The 15,661-nt window shown below is 43.5% G+C and overlaps 1 protein-coding gene across 1 annotated transcript in view; it reads left to right on the plus strand.

The window, feature by feature from the left end:
* The first annotated feature begins 1,959 nt into the window (after positions 1–1,959).
* Positions 1,960–15,661, plus strand: part of LOC138481743 (cancer-associated gene 1 protein homolog) — a 947,940-nt gene continuing 934,238 nt past the window's right edge. Inside the window, exon 1 of the mRNA XM_069613838.1 lies at positions 1,960–2,063. Within this exon, the coding sequence (XP_069469939.1) occupies positions 2,051–2,063 (13 nt within the window). The 5' untranslated portion in view covers positions 1,960–2,050. The remainder of the gene's footprint in view (positions 2,064–15,661) is intronic.

The raw sequence follows: 15,661 nt of genomic DNA on the forward strand, positions 1-15,661 counted from the left end.
GAGACAGACATTTTGGTGCAACGCTTTGGGCTCAGGTCCCTTGTAGGCACGCCTTGTTGGCAAGGCCAGCAGGGCGCAGGGACCTGCGTGACGAGATATTTATGTTTTGCTTACATTTACTGTCAACCAAAGCACGGTCAAATGCAGTGCTTTGGTTGCCAGTACATTTAAGCAAACAGTGTCCTCTCAGTACATGGAGGTGTAGAGTGAATGCACTCTCCATGCATAGGTTGCTTATTTTTTTATTTATTTATTTCATTTATTTTTATACAGGAGTAACAGCGCTCTTTTGATCACAAAAGAATGTACAATAATAAGACATCAGGTTTGATGGGAAGCAGTGAGCTTCTTACAATGGGGTGAGTTTGAGGGACTTACTGACCAGGTTGTGGAAGGGAGTAAATGGAACAGTTACCGGGGAAAATACATAAGTGGACATGCATACATTAAGGACAACCAACATTGGTCATTTTTAAGTGTAAGTAGGCGGTACGGCCAGCTGTGCTTGGGATGTGACCACTATTGGTGAAGTGCTAGAGTGGAGGCAGAGGAAATGAGGGACAGAGGCAGGTTAGCTGGCAGGCAGATGAGAGGTAGGTTAAGAGGGTACCTCAGAGTCGAGGAGGTAGGCTTTTAGTTTGATTTGGAACAAATCTGTGTGGACAGTTTCTCAGATCTCCAGGTGAAGAGAATTCCATGCAAGTGGAACAAGAAGAGAGAAAGAGCGGAAGCGAGAGGACGCACTGGGATGGTGAGGAGCCAAAAGGGTAGTCGAGGAGGCAGAACAGAGATTATGAGAAGGCTTGTAGAGTTGGATAGAGGAGGACTGATACAGTGATGCCTTACCATGGACAGATATGTGAGCTAGGAGAAGACATTTTAATCTGGCCCTGTTTTACATCGTCAGCCGACCAGCCTGGTGATGGTACGAGGAAGTAGGTGGTGAAGTGAGGGAGTTTTTCCTGTTAGCGGAGTTTATGATCTTGTCGAGAGGACAGAACGCATAGTTGGGAAGACCAAAGAGGATGCTGTCACAGTAGTCCAGTTTAGAGACGACACAAGTTGTTAAGAGATGCTTGGTGGTGTTGAAGAAAGGAGGTGCCTGATTTTCCTAATATTTAGGCGTTTGTCCTGCTGTTGCAGTTTTGGATTTGATAGTAGAGAATGTGTGAGACGATGACACTGAGGTTTCTAGCTGAAGAAGAGTAGGGGAGAGTGTCAGGTGGGAACTGGATAGGTGGAGGAAGAGATGAGAGAGAGCTTTTGGCAGGGAAGAAGAGCACCCCTGTTTTGGTAGAGTTCAACATAAGAGAGTGCAAAGCCAACCAATGTTTAATGCCAGAGAGGTAGTTTGAAATTCTGATAGAGAGCTCCGAGGAGAGTTGGAAATAAAGCGCTGTGCCAAAATAATGACTGCACACATGACATAGTAAGGCTGGGCCCAGTTACAATATGGCATAATGATGCTTATTGAAGCTATTTAAAGATCCGTGAGGTCACGGCCTGTGACGTCATCTGGATCATCAGAGACATGTACATTCAGCTGCCCGTATTTTGGTTGACGATTCCGTCCAAGAACCTTGCACAATCCCTAAGAAAAACGTATTTAATTCCCGCTATTCAAATTTGTACACTCACAGTTTGATTTGTTTTCCAAAATATAAGCGCATGAATAATTAATTTGAGTCTTTATATTTGTAGTTATATATTGTTCTGATCATTTGAAGTATTCAATACGTTGGCACATGGTATAATGCAACCTTTTTAAAGCTACTACTATCCTGTATAGTAGCACTGCACTTTTCAAGCAGACCATGGGGATAGGCATACGTAACACACTGGTAGACGAAGAAACGAATCTCTTCTCGGCACGTGTCTGTACGGTCTGCGTATCTATTTTGACGTAATAATGGGTGTTTACTGTGACACGCGCCATTATGAGCAGGGCCCGGGATTCTCAGCAGCGTCCCAGGCTAGATGCGGAGAGAACACAAGAGGGCGCGAGTGGGAGAGCCAGCAGCGCCGCTTCTGTAAACGTGAAACTCGCCACATGGATCAGACAGGTGACAAGACAGCAGGAATGTACGGTAGAAAAGGGTGACAAAAAGGGTTCCTCCGAGGCAATGAAACTGCGAATAGCGTAGAGAGGAGCACATAAATGGCAAGGGTATTGGACGGAAAAGAGTCAGCTGTCCATAAAAGGGTTGCAAAGCATAGAAGTGTCTGGAACGGGGTGCAGAAAAGAAGGCCATGGGAATGAACTGCAGCAGCAGTAAGACATGGAACATTGTGGCGACAAAATGTGTTCTTAAAAGTTGGCAACCCTAGACTGTAAGTAGAGGAGGGGGTCCTGGAGGATGCAGGAAACCGAAAACAACGCCTTTTAAAGGGGTCCTAAAGAAGAGGGCAGAGAACCAGTGAGCATAGCTGCCACGTTTACCAGTTCCATGCACAATATTTGAGCCAGTCCTGTTTTTTTTTACACTGTATGCTGGAACTTGTAAGCCCACCCTTGCAATAACACAACTCCGAGTTCCAGCATGCAATTGGAAGCAAAAACTAAGACTGGCTCAAGGTGTCAGGCATGGAAATTGGAAACTTGGCAGGAAGGACTGAGAGGGGCCAGGAAATAAGAAAACAAGGTGTAAGGGTCAACAGAAAACAGAGGTTCCAGGGAATAGATGGAACTATTGGCAAAAGACAAAGGGTCAGGAAAGAAGGTCCTTGCAGTACTAGTGCCCCACAGAGCGGAGGCGAACTACAGAAGTGTCACAGAACAGGAGGGCTTCGGAAAAAGGTCCTGGCAAGATAAGCGTCAGGGACCAGTGGAGCAACAATCAGGTCTGTGTGGCCCAGACTCAGGATAACTAGGTGGCGAAGTTCTCTGGCCCCCGTTTTTCTGAAGAGTGCATCTGACTCTTCTTGCATTTCTGACGCATTATTTCCATGCAAACAAATACGAATGTGTTATATCATAACTGCATGTATTAATGAAGGTCGTACAATTTACTGTAACTGCACTTTTTTTGTATGGACTGACATTTTAGAGCTCTGCTTATTCATCCCAGCCCTCGGCCATTCACTACTGTGACCGCAGTCCCTCTTCATCAACTCCTGATGGGGGCATATTGAAAAGTGCCTTTGCTGTATACAATGTTCCCTTTCTTTGTGCCACCTGTCTCGTGAGCCCTTTGTTCCTCGGTACCTGCTTTCTGTTAACACTGTTATCTTTCCTTGATACCATTAGTCCATGGTCTAGCTAGAGCCTCTCTGGTTAACAACTCCCTGATTCTTGACCCTACTTCCTCTCTGCCCCTCTGCTTCCATTCCCAAACCCCCTCTATTTTGTCTATTGCTTCGGCTCCTTCCCACCCCCTTAGCAAGAGTCTCTGTTTCATGGCCCCTCGACTACCCCTTTCCTGCTATTTTTGCTCTGTTTTCGGCTTATTGTTGGTCTTCATTTCCTGGTCTGCTTCGTTCCTCATAGTTCTGCCGGTTCATAGGACTTGGTATTCTGGTTCCCGGAATCTGCTTTCCTCTGGTTTGTCTGTCATCGGTTCCCTGGTCACTCTGTGGTCCGGACCTCCAGTTTCCTGATCATTGTCTATCTCTACACAGACACTTTGTTACCTACCCACTCAATTCTCTGGCAGTTCCTTTCCTTGGAGTCTCTTCATTCTTGTCCCCCTGGTTCCTGGACGCTTTGCTTGTTTCCTTGCTCCAAGGAAACACGTCAAAATCCAAGGAATAGGAGAAAGAGGCTCAAACACCAAGAGAGAACGTTATGCAAAGAATAGAGGGATCTGAGGAATATGGAAACATCAGGCGCAATTGGGCCATCAAAGCTAGTACATAAGTGCAGCATATAGAGGGACCTAATATGAAAGGATAACAAGTGGTTAGGGTTAGAAAATAATAGAGAGACCGAGAAGACAACTGAAAAAGTAACCATTGAATGGTCAGGCGTAAATGCCACATACAGCACAAAATACAAATCCAGATATATATCCATGGACAGCCTTACATTCCAATGTACTGCCAAATCATGCGAGGCGTAGCCGTATTTTTTAAAACATTTATGAAGTTTTCTAGAGCATGGCCCAGGCTCTGCAGGGCATCAGAACACTTTACATACAAGTCAGGAATTCTTGGGATCACACATGACATTCTAAGTATATCTCAGCACAACAAAACAACATTACAGTCCATACCACCAAGTCTAGACAAGCCCAAAATCAACAATATATAAAGAAATGTGGGTCAAACCAAGTCCCTGTTTGGCAGGATGAAGCCGAAAAGTTACAAACAAGCAATTACTAGTATTTCACAGTACAAGAAGTGGGCCACTGGGTGGACCACTTTGGACAAAGTGTAGCAGTTTACAGTATGTTTTTGATTATGTGGCCAAATATTGCCGTTGCATGGTACATGTAGTGTCAAATGCCCATATTCCTCTATCATATGCCAGGTGTAGTTGTATGTGAGCATCTACATCCAGGGTATGCAAAGACTCAACATCATATCCACATGCATGGTCTAATATGCACAATACATCCTATTACACAAGTCCAGATTAACATGCTGAATTCTCTCATGACAGATCAGGCTTACATCATCTATCATAATCTAGGCACTACTTCCACATGCTAGAGTACCGAGTACAAAAAAACAAGGGGGGGTCCTGGGAGTCCCTCTGCCAGACAATCCAGGTTACAAGGGCCATACCCAGATTCTTTAGCTCACTATCTTTCACAGAGGAGAAATATCCAAAGCATATCAGTCTTTGTCCTGCCTTGGAGCAGTCCAGCACAGAAATGCTAGGCAATTCTCCTCTGAACAAGAGTACCAAAAGCAACCCCAGACACGTGTTTCAGTCTGGTTGGACCTCATCAGTAGGGTGGAGCTGTGCCTCTCTAAGAATAGTGAGCAAGGGGTCCACGTCTGGATTCCCCTAGTAACTTAGGGTGAGACCCAAAGTTACTTAAAATATGCAAAAAAACAAGGGGGGGGTCTTGGGAGCCCCTATGCCAGACATTAGTCCTGGTTACAAGGGCCTTACCCAGATTCTTTAGCTCACTATCTTTCACAGAAGAGAAATATCCAACGCATATCAGTCTTTGTCCTGCCCTGGGGCAGTCCAGCGCCGAAATGCTAGGCAATTCTCCTCTGAACAAGAGTACCAATAGCAACCCCAGACACGTGTTTCAGTCTGGTTGGACCTCATCAGTAGGGTGGAGCTATGCCTCTCTAAGAATAGTGAACAAGGGGTCCACTTCTGGATTCCCCTGGTAACTTAGGGTGAGACCCAAAGTTACTTAAAGGCCGAAACACGTGTCTGGAGTTGCTGTTGGTACTCTTGTTCAGAAGAGGATTGTCAGGCATTTCGGTGCTGGACTGCCCTTGGACAGGACAAAGACTGATATGTAGTGGAAATTTCTCTTCTGTGAAAGGATGGTGAGCTAAAGACTCTGGTTCAGACTCTAACCCGGGAGGTAGGCCGGTAGTAGAGAAACTCCCAGAACCCCCTTGTTTCTGCATATTAAGTAGCTTTGGGTTTTCAGCCTAAATTACAAGGGTAATCCAGACGTGGAACCCTTGCTCATTGTTTTTAGAGAGGCACAGCTCCACCTCACTGACACGGCCCCACAAGTCCAAAACACGTGTCTGGGGTTGCTGTTGGTACTCTTGTTCAAAAGAGAATTTCCAGGCATTTCGGTGCTGGACTGCCCATGGACAGGACAAAGACTGATTTGTAGTGGAAATGTCTCTTCTGTGAAAGGATGGTGAGCTAAAGATTCTGGTTGAGACTATAACCCGGGATATAGGCTGGTAGTAGAGAAACTCCCAGAACCCCCCTTGTTTTTGCAGAGAACCGAGTACTACATTTCCCAGAATGCACAATGTCTCAGTAGAAACCCCCACTGGACTACACGCTTGCATCAGTACAAAGATTCCAATATGGTGGTATTTTCCTGAATCTGATCTTCCTCACTTCAGTGTTCAATCTCCCACTGGAATGTGTGCACATTAACGAACCCTGTGCAACCTAGTGCAGAGGCCTCATGGTTCGTTTTTATGTTTTTATTTGTGTTTTCCAGTACAATAGAACATTAACACAAACAAAGAAAAGGAATAGAAGTACAAAAGGAAATAAAGAATATATAAAAAAAATTAAATGCCAATAATGCAATGTAGATAACATAAACATACAAATTATCCACAGACCTTAAGTAACACTAACACTCAAAATGAGTTATAAAAACAAATCGGGGCACCAGTTAATATAAACGTAAAATTGTCCTCACACATTCTGAGCACTACGGCTCCAATGACAAGCTTAGGCACATCGACATATATCGTGATTACATAGAAAAACATTTGTCATTCCATGGTGATCCACAGATTCCATTAAAAGTCCTCCAATGAAACTGCATCTATAAGGCCTTGTTTTGATACCTTGTCCAATTCTGAAAACATTGCCTTTAACATCCTAGCTATTGCTACGATGAGTGACATTTGCGGGGTGGTCATCTGCCTGTACCATAAATTCTGAGGTAACACCTGTGATGTTGAGTAAACAAATCTTTCAAAGCATTTAATTCTTAAATCCGGAAAATGTGGACAGTTCATTAGAAGATGGAAAAATCTTTCCTGAACCCCCATGTTACACACTCTGTAATTCCTCATCTTTGGCTGAATATATTTCAGGGTAGGAAGACATTGTAGTCGGAAGCTTAGGTAACTGTTTCTTATTTTGAAAGAAAGGAATTTCACTAAATAACCTCTAGACTCTGTTGTTGGAAGGAAAAACTGCTCCTTCCCTGAATAAAACTTCAGTCTACCCAGATCTTGTATGTCCATAATTCCATCCCATCTTTTGATCTTTGTCTTCAGTAGTGCATCAGATTCTACTCCTGACTGCTCTACATCTTTCTTCATTCTGTCACGTCTTTTAAATGTCCTTAAGTATGGATTTACATCACGCAAGGTTTGAGCCATTACATAGAATCGCAGTGCAGACACTCCTGCTCACGCTAAGTTGCCCATTAGGGAAAGAATCCTTCGGGTATATCGTGTCCACCAAGAGGTCAGCTCCAGTTCCAGTTTAATGACACTAACCGTTACTGAATTAGGGAGTCCTAACGCCCTCTTGAGGATCCTGGCCTCTACAATGTCAAAACGTTTCCCATCCCTAATGTTCAAAGGTTCACACCCATACAGGATAGTTGGTGAAACTTTGATTTTATAGAACTCAATAAATGCACTTAACGAGTAGGCACATAACTTCTTTGGATGTTATCGAGTCGTCGCAGTTATACCCTATGATTTACCTGGGTTTATCTGCAGATCATTTTCATTTAGGTATTTTTCTAAACCTTCTAATTGCTGCTGTAGTCCCATTTGCATGTAATCCATAAGTATTAAGTGGTCAGCATACGCTAAAAACCTCATTTTTAGATTGAAAAATGTGGGTACATAGAGATTGAATATTGTGAGAGCAAGCACTCAGCCTTGACGTACACCACGTTTTAGAGGAATCTCTCTGGATAGTTCTCCCCGCATATTGAGTCTATCTTTGGTCGAGTTATTTGAATATAAAAGTTGTTTTAGTGATAGTAAGCTTGGATCAATTCCCCACTTTGCTAATAACTTTGCTGTGTTGATGTTATCGAAGGCAGCTGACAGATTGGCTGTGGCCACATATAGTGAGTGGCCTCTTGGTGGACCAATATCTGAGAGACAAGCTGTCAGAGTGATCCCACTCGCTAGAGTTCGACTACCTAACCGAAACCCAGTTTGAAGAGGGCTTAGTGTATTTGATTCTTCTGCCCACCGAGTGAGTTTACCAAGAAGGAGAGTCGCAAAGAGTTTTGAGGTGGTGTCAAATCAAGGAGATGGGTCAATATGACGCCAGGTTTTCTCTGTCCCCTCTTTTAAAGATGGGATCCAATGTTGAGGAGGTACAGGAAATAGGGCAGGTGCGGTCTGTCACATTATGGTTGAAGAGATGGAACAGGATATTCGCCCAGAGGAATGAGTGAGATTTAATAATGCCATTTGCTACTCCATCCAGGCTGGATGCTCAGGAGTTATTCAGTTGTTAATTATAAGCTCTATATCTCCTTTGTCAAAGACCAGTGGAAGCTCACTCTCCTGGGCAGTATCCACACTCAACGAACTCACATCCTCTCTCTCATTAACAAAGCAGCTACCTCTTACACAACCTGGTGTACATTATTCTACATTTCCCAGAGTGCACTCTGCATCACTCAATTCTGATGTTGGAACCAGACTAGTAGCCAAAGAACACAATCTGCATTATTTAATACAGATGCTCATACAGTCCGCCCACGCTTTCGATAATTAAGAAGAAGAAGATGCTCATACAGGCCTGCATATCCCAGAGTTCATTTGCCTCACTGAGTAGAGATCCCCTTACACATGCTTGCACACAGGACTACATGGCCTAGAATGCACTTGGTTGCAAAGTCATTCAGTCCGCAGAACTATCCACAGAACTACACACTTCTAAATGTGATAATTTTAATATTTATATGTCGCCAACAAAAAGACCGATTTCTTTTGGCTGATTTTGGGAAGTCTACAAAAAGCAAAAACCCCACATTGCCTCACCCTCATACTCCTCTCCCTCAGGACCCCCAATCCCTGAAAATAAACAAACACGCGACACACACACACTTACCTGTTCACCGTCGCAGCAGCTTCCGGGTCATGTCGTGCCAGTCAGCCCCTGCGCGCACTCGTGTGCGTCACAGAGGTTGACAGTTTTGATTTAGAAAGACGGCTCTGTGCTGTCACAGAGTGGTCTTTCTAAATCGTTTTTTTTTTAATTCGGTTATAGGAAAAAGGTCTATTCACCTAATACCAACTACACAGGTTTACATATACCAGAATACACCAATTCTCACTTAAGAGCTTGGCAATACATAGTCAGGACTACTGCCCACACTGGTGAGAAAATGAAAGATGGGCGTGTGAAGTGTGGTGATAGGAATTTGGAGGGGGTGGTGGTGAGTGGCGGGATGTGATGGGAGGGCGGGTGTGGTGATTGATGGTAATGTGAGGAGGATGAATGTTTGCATTGCCCCAGTGACTGCAACATGCACGAGGAATAGATATGTACAGATAACACATCTGTGAACAACGCACATTTTGTGTAAGCATGTACGAGAAATAAACCAGCCTCACACAACAATAGGCGGCGTGTACATGGGGGAAGCCCCCTAACTTCTGTAGCAAAGGGGACAGGAACCACACTTTTCTCTCATAAAAATATTTCCACTTTTTAGCTGCTGACGGTACTTCCCAAATGAGATTGCACACATTGTCACTGCCGCAGAATATTAAATACGCTTGGCTTTTAAGTCATGTACATGAACTGCATGCAATGTTAAATGTAGTGACTCCGTATCAGGGAACCAACTGCAATGTCAATTGTATTTTAACGTTGGGCTAATTTTTTCCCCCAGAGAGGAAATCAAAAGTAAGCACCCATGCCTACAACACCTAGCCTGTCTGGTAATATTCAAGTGATGCAAGCAAGCCACATAAGGACTGGTATAGGCATGGTTGAGTGTTGTGAAGAGAAGAGGCGTGACAACCATGGTATCAGTGGAGTTACCTCTATTTGAGGAAAGACCCCAGCAAGCTGTATGACTGTGGCTGCTGCTTCCTCCAACCCACTACCAAAACAAACCCAGACAATTGTGTGACAATGCAAACTCTTCTCTAGGTCCTCTGCAGAGGCCCTAACCCGTTCTTCCTTCAAAAATTCAGATTGAACGCTGGCGATTGTGTAGTCTTCACCGTCTTCTACATTGTTTTCCGTCAAAAACGCCACCTTTTCTTTATCTGTTTTCCAAGGCAATCTGAGGAAGCAATCTGCAATCACATTGTCTTTCACTGGTGTTTAACTTATTTTTTGCATTGTACTGCATAATCTCAATCATCCATCTGCATATTCTTGGGGAGGTTGACATCACACTTTTAGAATTCACAATATGAACGAGACGCTTCTGATCTGTCTTAATGAGATTGTTAAACCCCCAAATGAGATTCCTAAAATGCATCTGGATCCATTGCACACCCACAGTCTATTTCTCAATGGTTGAGTATTTCAGTTTAGATTGTTTCAAAACTCTGGGCGTGAATGCAATCGTTACTTCCCTCCCATCTTTTATTTGGTTATGTACTTTTTAGAGGCTAAAGTTACTAGCATCTACAGTTATCACACTAGTGGCTGTAGTTTTCAACTTTTTGAGAACTAGGGCTCTGCTGACATTCAATTTGATTTCATCCATTTTCCTTTAGCACTGCTCTGACCATTCAAATATAAAATATGTTTCATAAGACTGATCATGCTTTGTGTCTTGTCAGTGAAATGTGCAATGGATTTCGAGTGATATTCTTCTATCCCCAAAAAGGAGCGTAATTGTTACTTATTCAGTGTGAGACCCTTCTCTTGAATAACTTGTAAAATATCCAATAGTTTGGCGTTTTGTTCTTCTTCAGACATTGCAGATATTAGGATGTCATCTTGATAATATGAAACACCATCTAATACTCTGAATAATTTGTGCCTTAGCCTTTAAAACACTACAGCTGCGGAATCCAACCCAAATGGCATACCCTTGAACCTAACTGTCCCAAAGGAGTCACAAATGAAGTTTGTGGTTTTGAATCTTCATCTAATTCAATTTGGTGGTAAGCTAATGATGGGTCGAGGGTCATGAACCTTGCTGGCTTCATGGTTGTTACATTTCACCTATGTATGGTGTCTGTCGATTCAAATATTCGCGTTCTAATCTCTGAGATCCACGCACATCCTAATTTAATTGTTTGCTTTATGAATGATAATTATTGGTAGCAGCCACTCAGAAGACTCTAAAGGTTCTATGATGTCCACTTTACATAACCTGTCCAATTTCCCTAGCGGATCACTCTTGGTACCTGCTGTTATGTTCCTGACTTTGTGTACTTTTGCTTTAGCTCTTTTTTTTGAGAAAATGCATTGTTTAAAACCTTGAACTTCCTGATGTCATTGAACAGATTTGGGAATGCCTTAGTAATCCCTCATTGGAGGAGAAGTACTGCGTGTCAATGCATAGTATGAGATATGCCTCCCCTGGATGTATTTTAATTTGTAGAGCTGCTTGTTCCTCCCATCCTATGACAGATGATCCATTCTCAGCAACAAATGCAAAACATAGCTCTGTCCCTGAATTTCAAATGTGCCCATATGTATCCTCAAAGATTAATGGGGCTTTCCCCATAGCCGTGACCCTCACATTAGCAGGCCTGAGCCCATCTAAGTGCCCCTTTAGTTCATTAACATAAGTGAGGACATTGAGAATTGTATATGGAGACCCAATGTCTGTCATAATGTCTAATGCTATGTGATTAACTTCAATCAGCTCCCACTGGCCTTTCTTTTTGTTGGTATTTACAGTTAAGAGAAAATCCAATTAATCTCTTGCTTATGGTTAATAAGCTTCTGGGTCTGCCTATTTCCTATAGAGCTCTTATAGTATTTCTGACTTTTCCCTGATATTCCTGCAAGCTCTCTCATAATGACCTACCATGCCGCATTTAAAACATTCTGTGTTTATAGCTGAGCACTCTCTTTCTCTATTGTAATGCCTTACACACCCATATCTGTTGCATTTGGGTTGTAGATGTGTATGCTGTGCATTGCAGTTAGCAGGCTTATTCCTTGTGTCTCAGTCACTGAAATGTGTTTTGTATTTTGTCATAGGACCGAGGCTGCTTCTTATCTGTGTTATTTCCACATTGTCATTCTCCACTTGAACTTCTACCTGTGCCTTCTTAATTTCATGGATGGAGGCATCATGTTGTACAACTGTCATGCATTTGTTCCCCACCTCCATTGTTCTTGCTATTTCTATCACCTGCTCCAAGGTGGCATCTTTTGCTTGCCACTATTTCTGTTGGATGTGGGGGTCAACCATTAGCTGGTCCTTAAGGTATTTGTCATCCAATCCAGTGAACTTGCACACTACTATCAAGCCTCTTAGGGCTGCTACATAATTGTCTATAGATTCCTCACTTGTTTTGCCTCTTGGTGAAAAAATAATCTCTCTCGAGGACTACACTGGTGTTGTTACCAAAGGCCAAATCAGATTTCCTCATTGAGGGGACAGCTGTGGGGTCTCCAGACCCATCCTGATTGATTGTATCTGGCAATGTGTGAAAAATCCTCAGTCCTTCCGAACCCAATCAATTTAGAAGAGATCCCTACTTTGAGTCATCATTGAATTTTGCTCCGCCAATAACTCTAAGATACATATGGACGGAATCATCCCATTGTTCCCATGGTACTGGAGGGTCGCCGGGAGTCGCTAGAAAAGGGCACAGGGCTGGAAAGTTTTGCATGATTTTAAAATACTGTTGTGATGGATATCGTTCTATTCTCTTTACACTGTTCTATTCTCTGCAATCCTTGTTGTTGGTGGTACACCCTTCCTCACTTGTTTTACCCTCCTTATTCTGGTGTACTTTAGTTAGTCATATTCCTCTGTTATTCCAAAGAGAGGTTCTTCCTCTCTCTTTTTTTTTGGAGCTCAGGCAAATTCCAATGGCTTGGTGCAATGTCACAATAGGTGTTCAGAACTCCATCGCACCTGTGACGTCATAAAGGCTGTTTAAGCAGCCCTGCTGGTTATTGGTCTTTGTGGGAGGTAACAACCCTATGCAGTTTCCCAGCACTCCCGCTAGGCTCTTGCCAGGCAGATTCCAGGCCGCGGCACTATGGTTGAATTACCCTGCACAGAGCTACTTTGCCCAGCGGTTGTCGGGTCCAGCACTGTCTGTGGCCCAACGCCTCCAACAGGCCCCCAGGGTGTCCCACTGCTCAGCCAACTTTGTTGCCAACGTGTTGGGCATTGAAGAGGCATGACAACCGATGTATCAGTGGAGGTACATTTATTTGAGCAAAGACCCCAGCGAGACGTATGTTTGTGGCTGCTGCTTCCTCCAACCTACTACCAAAACAAACCCAAACAATTCCTACCTGCTCTATTCAGGAACCCATCTGGGAAGGGTGAGTTGTAAAACATGCAGTCATGCAATACAACACCTGAGCCAGACAAAATAATGTTATACATTGTATCTGACACACACACCCCAATATAAACACCACCAATAATCATTACCAGTGACAGTTAAGCCATGGTCAATAAACATCACAATCCTATGGCCTTTGCTGGCAACATTCTCCATTATATGATGGCTGTCAACAGCCAGTCGTGGTATTTTGCCCAATACTACTATGTATGCTGACTTGTATGTTTTGTAGAGGTTTAACCACAATACCAGGAACTGCACAAAAACAAATGCAGTTTGTATTGTGCTCTAAGAATTACAAGCACAGCTCAAAACGACATTAACCATGCACATATTAGCAGTTTTCAAACATGCAACACACTATTAGCATAATCCATAGCATGGGTGAGTTGCTCACACATTAATCCTTGCATCTGACATGGGGCCATCCTGCAAACGGCAAGGTGGAAATGCAAGCGGGCCAACTATGCTCTACATACTTCAGAGGTTGTTAAATTGAGCACCATTAAACCTGGTAAAATGACCAGATATTATTACAGTGCTTAGAAGCGGTTGGAATCCAGCATCAATCACTACATAAAATCCTGCTCTTATTATCCAAAGGAAAATGCTTCAACCCTTGTGACCTAGCCTATGGTTGAACAATACACCTGCAAATCATATTCCAGTGTCTACAAAGGAGAGTGGCTAAGACAATGCATGCATTTTGATGATGCCTGGGGTTTGGACCTTGCCATGGCTCCTGCACAGAGAAATGCAACCAGGAGAAGGACCTGAAGGAACCATAAATATGGTATCCAGGATTCTTCTAGGGATGGCTGAAGATCAGTTGGTACGCCTTAATTGACTTGGCACGTCTACAATACATCTTAGGGTTGCCAACTTCCATGGTGACTATGAGACTTCAACCCACGAAAGGACTGCTATACCACCCCTTTGGAAGGTGCTAACTGTCCTGTCCTTACGTGCCACATGTAGCACACAACAAAAAGCGTTTGAGCAGAGTGTTTCTCTTAGCTTGCTTCTTGTCATATACTGAACTATGTATTGTCAGTCATGTTGTGCAGAATGCCGAACCACATCCCTTTGCCTGCCACCATTGTGAACATTATTGGCATGAAGGCTTGGCACTCTAACCTCCGCCAAGCCTGCCGATTGTTTTTCGGCTCTTTGATGTGGCACCTCTCCAAATGGTTGCACCACAGAACACACATTTAGGAATCATAGGTAGTACCGCATAATCAGCACCAAACCCAAACTCGTTTGTGGTGCAGACATGGCCAGACAACTCTGAATCAATCTTTTTGTTTTTCAATGTGTGTTATGGCTAAAAGGCGCAAGCGTTTCATTCGCTGAATGTCTCCCTGGAATTTTAATGAAGTCTTTACAGATGGCTGTTGATATACTCAGCCTAACCGTGGACTCTTAATAACGGAACCAGGCAAACGGTCATAGTTCAAGGTATCCTATGCAGAAATTGGATTAACAGTGATATCTGCAGTAGAACTGAAGTCTACACGTGAATCATCAAGGACCTTCCTAGGCAGAGAAGACACCGAGAGTGGAGGTTTGGTCCAATTGGATGAAAAGAAGCTACATTCAGCCTCTACATTCCAACGGCAATACAACTGGCCAAGCTGTTACAGCCCTGATGAAAGTGGTCTTTTACCACTGAAACCGGTCGGCTTACCATAACACTGCACTGGCACATGCTAATGCAATATGCCAGAGTATAGTGTGATCTACCCTAAAGAAGCTAAGGATTGATCTAGGATCATCACTGTGTATTATACACACAGAAACACAGAGAACCTGTGTCAGATTATCAACATCAAGAAAAAAGAAAAATCAAAATGAAAAAGAAGTAGACGTGAGGACTGTAGGTCCCAACTACATCAAGTATTCCCACCTCCCAGAAGACAAATTCACCAGGGATGAGTGGGGGTCTTTTTAAAGTAAAAAACCTGCCCTCAAATGAAACGGAATAAAGTTAACGTTATTTCATTCTGAGGACAGCCTTTTATGACAGAATAATAGAAGTTTTCCTAAAAATCTTTTTGTTTTTGCGAAACCATTTTGAATCAAACTGCCCAACTCCTATTGTGAAGACACGTCATTAAAGGGAAGATTTGGGTCTCGACCACCCTTACGGTCCAGTACGTGGATACCATGGCTAAAATGTAAACTTTTACACAAATTGGGCCCGATTCATGAGAATGTATGTAGAAATCCCGCTATTGCAGCGTGCCAAGAAGGACATTGCGCAAGCCTGCGCGCAGAATAAAAAATGCACGCTCCACATATTCATGGATCCAAACACGCATTTCTAGCAGACACGCAAAAGGAATTGAGCTGCACGAGGAATGCCCACAACACGCCCTCACGCAGACCAAAAACCAAGCCATATCCAAACCGAAGCGCAAACCTCCATGTCCAGCTCGGATCCACCATCCTGCACCCCTGCGAAAGCGTGCAGCCTACCTCGCAGTCAATGAGGCACCCCTGTGAAAATGCAGGAGCTTCCGCATAAGTCGAGGCTGCACCCCTGCAAAAGCAT

Source organism: Ambystoma mexicanum, chromosome 5p, assembly GCF_040938575.1.
Source record: "Ambystoma mexicanum isolate Mex_15411 chromosome 5p, UKY_AmexF1_1, whole genome shotgun sequence".
NCBI lineage: Eukaryota > Metazoa > Chordata > Amphibia > Caudata > Ambystomatidae > Ambystoma > Ambystoma mexicanum.